Genomic DNA, 6,000 nt, shown 5'->3' on the forward strand with positions numbered 1-6,000 from the left:
GTAATTTGTATTTTTCTTTTAAAACTGGATTACTGGACTATTTGACAGACATTAATTAAGCACTTACCACATGCAGGCATTGGCTAAGCTCTAAGCAGTGAATAGACCCAAATCCCTGCCTCCGCGGAGTTTAGGGCCAGGTGGTTCCACCTGGCCTTCCTCATCCAGGGAGGGGGGAGTGCAGGGGGCGCGGCGCTGTCAGACGGTTGATCTGGAGGCTCTGGACCAGGTGTGCCTTGTCAGGTACATACCTTATCTCAAGCAATCCTTCTAAAAATTATAGAGGGTGGGAATTGTTACTTCCTTTTACAAAAAAAAAAAAAAAAAAAGAGAGAGAGAAACTTTTAAATTACTAATTTTAAAAGTCACTTTTATTCTATACCTTTAAAAATGTCTTTAATAGTTTCAGTTTTTAAAAATTAACCATGAGGCATTTACTCCAACTGAAGAGATGAGAGATCTGAAGTCACAGCAGAGAGAATCTGGAAAAGCTCCCTAGTTTTTACCAATTTTATCTTCATGCCTTCAGAGCAGTACTTTCGTCATAGTTTTGTACTGGTCCTTTTTTTGCTTTGTTTTTCCTGTCTTGTTTGTTTATTCACATGATTTCTCATCAGAGGCACCATTGCAAACATGGCAACTTTATAGTAAGAAAACCCACCACAGGCAGTTTGCATACTTGTACCTTGACTACCAATGGAACGGCACCTGCTTCCTGAGATTAATTTGTTGCATTGGTGCTGGAGCCACTTGGCTTCACTGGAACAATTGATATTATACTTGCTATTGTTCATGTAGCTGTGCCCCGAACCACTTTTTAAATTTTCCAGTTATTAGGATATTCTCATCTGCTCTGACTATATATTTTGGCAGTAAATTGCTTCTTTTAAAATCTTCCATTCAGACTGATATGATTTCATCCTTAGACTTAAATTGGCACTAAGAAACTCTAATTTGGCTTGATTGTTTTTTTGAGTTCCATTGCCAAGATAGAGAATATCATACTTTTCTTAGAATCTTGGATGCTGGAAAATACAGCTGTGGCCCTTGGATGTTCCTTGAAAAAAGAAAAACTTAAGCGTGTTCGGATTCCAATCATGAGAACATAAATGTTTTGATCTCAAAACTTTCCTAAAACTCTATGCATCAGAAACCACAAAATATTTTATAATCAGAACTCTTAAATAGAAACATTATATTGTTCCATTTTTGTAGGTGTTGATAGCTTAATAAAAAATGTTATCCAAGGCCCACAACTAATGGAATCCCTAAAGCACTGATGGCTGGTGGTGGATTTTGTTATGTATTATCCCAGAGCCGTGGATTTTGAGATTCAGTTGATTTAGGGTATAAATTATAATGGTTGTTCCTTCATACCCTCAGTCTTGACAGCTTCTCATTGTGCTATATACCAATTTTTTCTATAGTGTTAGAGTTTTTTCCCCTACTGAGTAACTGTGTTTAGTGTTGGTGTTACTTACTGTGTTCATGTAGACTTTCAGCTATAGATGGGTATAATGTATGTATGTGTTGCTAAGTGTAGATACAGAAGAAACTGTATGGTGTCGGATAATTAAGTGACCGTTACATGATACTTACAATGCAGGAGTGCCAGGAAAAGTAACCGGGTTTTTATCGGGGTTGCTGTGCATCTCCAGGAAGAAGATGAGTGTTCGGAGGATGATAGTAACACGAAGCCAGACTTCACGGTCACTCTGAAGACTGATTTCAGTGCACGCTGCTTCCTGGACCAATTTGAAGATGATGCTGATGGGTTTATTTCCCCAATGGATGATAAAATACCATCGAAGTGCAGCCAGGACACCGGGCTTTCAAATCTCCATGCTGCTTCAATGTAGGTCCTGTCGGCAATGCTGTTGAAATGTTGGGGTGAAAATACCATTCTTAAATATTTTAGCCTTTCTATTTAAATAAGTTGTCTGACAAAACACAAATGATTTACGTGGGGGACATCCGCATGGTTAGAACAGTGACTCTTTTTTAGCTTCAGACTCCGTGTTCTCTGTTCTCCATCCCCTGTCCCTGGAGGGAGCGCTGAGATCTCGCATGAGCAGCCAGGTCTCCCGATGGCACTGCACGCTTCTGTATTCCACAGCTCTTCATTTAACACGTACCAAGAGCTGATGTCATCTTTCTTTCAAAGCAAAATACAATAAAGTGCCATGGGAGTCCACAAGCCCTAAGGATTCATAAGCGGCAGGGACTGGGCGGGAGCCCCAGGAGCCATACCTGTCGTCAGGACGTTGGGCGTGCAGAGGATGGAAGACCTCCGTTTCTGCTGTCCCTCAGCTCCCCAACAGTTCTTGCATTTACATCCTCCCCCCGGTCTCCACAGCCCCTATCGAGTTACACATTCATTGTATTTATAACAATTCAGATTTAACCCAGTTTTCTTAAAATTTTCTGTCCTTCTCAGACCAGAACTTTTGGAACACCTTCAGGAAATGAGAGAAGAAAAGAAAAGGATTCGAAAGAAACTCCGTGATTTTGAAGACACTTTTTTCAGACAAAATGGAAGGTAGCGCCTGTTTCCTCTCCCCTAACTCCTGCTCCTCTGCACACACACCCCTCCTTTCTTCCTGTCATATCTCTGCAGTGTCTCCCAAGTGGGAAAGCCTCTGCATCCTGCCTGTAGCCTAGTCCCTCGCTGTGGGAGGGAGAGGGCCGTGTGGTCCTTCAGCAAGAAATGCTCCTGGGTTAGTCTCCAAGACTGATGTAAATTCAGCGAACATTTACACAACCAACCTGTCATCTCAAATTCTAATCTCAAATGAGCAACTTGAAGCTACGTTTCCAATTGATAGCATTGCTTTTTGGTTTTGGTTTGGGGAGGGGAGGTGTTGTCTTAATAGGCTAAAAGGAGAAATAAGGAAAGGGCAACTTTTTAGGCTTATTTTAAAAGCAAAGGTGATCATTGGGTTTGAATGAAAAACGTGCAAGAAGCAGTAAGTCCCCGAGACTGACAGGGTGCCTTTCCTGAGTGAGTTTCAAGACATGAGGTAATCAGCCTTGTAGAACATCATCCTAAGGAATAGCACACCTGTTTGCAAGCGACCGCACACAGTGCATACCAGTTCACATCATGAGACAAGGGTAGGGCAGGGAAGAGATTTGCGTCTCTTACATTAAGTTTTAATACCTTAAGATGATTTCATTTTAATCCAAACTATTTAAATGGTGTAAATATAGTTTCTCTTTAAAAGATCCCCTTTCATGCTTCTCAAAAGTATTGTGGGAAAAACCCACCATAAACATTAACTTCACCATTGAAAATGTGTTGTATTCCAGTTTATTTCAATTATTACATATATTTATTTTTTAGCATCCCTAATTTGGATCATATGGTGACTTTCTTAAGATTTATGAATTTTTATGCCTACATATTTGCTTTTCTTTCCCCATGCATTGTAGGCTATTTAGAAAATATCGATAGGCAGACAAAAGAAATAATATGCAAAAAAAGAAGAAGAAACCAAAGACAAACCAGGATTAATGTTTGTTCCATCCCATTCTTCTTTCTAAACATATTCTTGGTTTGTCTTTTTTCCATGAAATTGCAGTTGCTTTATGCACAGCTATCTTGTACATGAGGAACTATATAAAATGATGTATAAACGTCACAAGTTTTAAGAAAGGATAGCTGATGGGAATTTATAATCATCATGCAAGGTAGGGGTTTTATTTTAAGTTTTTATTTATTTAAGTAATCTCTACACGCAACATGGGGCTCAAACTCATGACCCTGAGCTCAAAAATCACGTGCTCTTCCAACGGAGTCAGCCAGGTGTCTCATCATACAAGTTTGAAACTCTGACTTCAGTCCTCATTAAATCTGGTTCCCTTATTTCATATCTGAGGAGAGGGAAGTCCCTTGAAGAACAGGGTGAGGCCAACTATCAGATTGCTGTTCCCTTCACTGCCCTGTGCTGAGAAGCCATCTAGAACCCTTTACTTGAACAAGGCAGAGCATGAGTAAAATCAGTTTGTTTCTCAGTTCATTGAACCAAATTAAATAAGCCCCATGCTATCCCCTTTCCTGTATTTTCTCTTTAATAAGAAGAGAAGGAAGCCTGGTATTTGCATGTTTGACATCGCATTTCAAAGTGGAACAAGAAGTAGAATGGCACCACACAATTGTTGAGAATGTAGACAGTAGCACCTTTTCATCCCGACCTTGTAGGGGTCATACCAGACCATGGGGACAGAGTACTTAGCACAGTGCTTGACCTGCAGTAAGCTCTCAGTTAATATTTGCACATATTAAAAAGTATGCATATAAAATTACTCAGTCACCTATAAGGGCTTATTAGTATTATGTGACCCAATTGCTGAATTCCAAGACTAATTTTTATAATAAGTAGGATATTAACTATCTGTTTTTTAAGCCTATAAATTATGGGTATGCCAATTGCTAATTAGAAACTTAATGGTTCATTAAATGAAATACCTAAAAGTGAGAGGGCATTAAGTGTAAATAAAGGATTTCAGTCTACGGAGACTCCCAATGTGCATTCATACATACCAGCAGCAAGAGAGAAAAATTTTCTACAGTTTTTAGTCCTTCCCACCATTCTACAGGATGCCGGGTTAACTCAAAAGATTCATGTGCATGGTGCCTTCCGAGGGGAGCAATCTCTCACTGCTTGTGTAAACCCAGCTGCAGTCTTGATACCCAGGGACACTTGGGAACACCGATTCTACAGGTTGATAAACTGCAGATCCTACCTGACGATAAATCACCTGATGAACAGTAGATCTAGGAGGGACAGACAGTGATCCTCAGCCCCCTTTCCTTTGTTTCCACTAGAAATGTCCAGAAGGAAGACCGCACTCCCATGGCTGAAGAATACAGTGAGTATAAGCACATAAAGGCGAAACTAAGGCTCTTGGAGGTGCTCATCAGCAAGAGAGACACTGATTCCAAGTCCATGTGAGGGGACAGCCCCAGCCCGCGTGGAGGGGCTACAGGAGCAAGCTGAGCTTGGCGCCCGCCTCCCCTCGTCAACAGCAGCTCTGCACAAACTGGAAGGCAGCCTTGGAGCTGGACCTGTAAAGCATGTAGCCCTTTGGCCTCCAGGCCTTTGGGATCAGTCCGTTTTCGCTGCCAGCCTCAGAAACTGCCTGGATGGAAGAGGGCAGCCTGCCTGGATTTAAGAATTTTGTAAGGAAAAGTCAAGATCCCCCAGGTGCACAGAGACACGAGGGGAAGATTTCTAACACTGGCAGTGACGAATCACTCCGTGGAGACACACTCGTCTACAGAGAACGTGCACAGTTCTTCCCTGGATAACTGAGGAACATGTCTACTGTGATAACAAGAAACAAAGCCCAGCTCAGAACTCCACTCTGAAGAGCGAACTCGCCGTGCGTGTCCATGTCCTCTTTGCACCCGGTAAAGTGGGAACGTGCGTCGGAGCCCTATTTGCTGCCTTGGCCATTCTTGTGAGCTTCCCACAGAGCTGCACCTCTCCCCTTCGCACGACTTGTTCCCCTTGGGTTCTCAGGTAGACGGAAGCCGCGTCTGCCCGGTGCAGTCGCCTGTTGGACGGTGTGTTGCTTCAGGACTTCTTCAGCTGACGAAGAATTGTGATCCCTGAGTAGGACTGGATCATCTGCAGAGGACAGAGGGAATATAGCTATATATTCATGCTGATTTTTTAAATCAGGCAACAGGGTGAAGAGCCTCGAAAATTCCTTCCTGGACATAGATTGCACTTAATCAGTCTCAGATTTTCACATCCAACACTAAGCAAGGCCAGCATGCTACAGCATCCTCTTTGGGGCTTGTTTTCAATTTTGACTCTAGCCAAACCTAAAGGATCTTGCTTAATTCTTAGCTTAAGTATTGAGGATCATGAGAAAGAGAGAGAGTAAGAGCCTATGTTCTAAGCCTTCTGAGTTCTTATCAGAGTTTAATGTTTTTTTTTTTTTTTAAAGTAAACCTGCACTAAAATCCCCTCACCAAGGGGGTAAATGTAG

The 6,000-nt window shown here is 41.8% G+C and overlaps 1 protein-coding gene across 9 annotated transcripts in view; it reads left to right on the plus strand.

Annotated features, from left to right (window-relative positions):
* The window catches only part of FAM13A (family with sequence similarity 13 member A), a 359,485-nt gene extending 353,989 nt beyond the window's left edge, over nt 1–5,496 (plus strand). For all 9 annotated transcript variants that reach the window (XM_032861787.1, XM_032861771.1, XM_032861777.1 and 6 more), the window contains 3 exons: nt 1,659–1,855; nt 2,438–2,539; nt 4,829–5,496. In XM_032861787.1, the coding sequence (XP_032717678.1) occupies nt 1,659–1,855; nt 2,438–2,539; nt 4,829–4,955 (426 nt within the window). In that variant the 3' untranslated portion in view covers nt 4,956–5,496. The remainder of the gene's footprint in view (nt 1–1,658; nt 1,856–2,437; nt 2,540–4,828) is intronic.
* The last annotated feature ends 504 nt before the right edge of the window (nt 5,497–6,000 follow it).

This window comes from Lontra canadensis, unplaced genomic scaffold, assembly GCF_010015895.1.
Source record: "Lontra canadensis isolate GAN:19392208 unplaced genomic scaffold, GSC_riverotter_1.0 scaffold1, whole genome shotgun sequence".
In the NCBI taxonomy this organism is placed as follows: Eukaryota; Metazoa; Chordata; class Mammalia; order Carnivora; family Mustelidae; genus Lontra; species Lontra canadensis.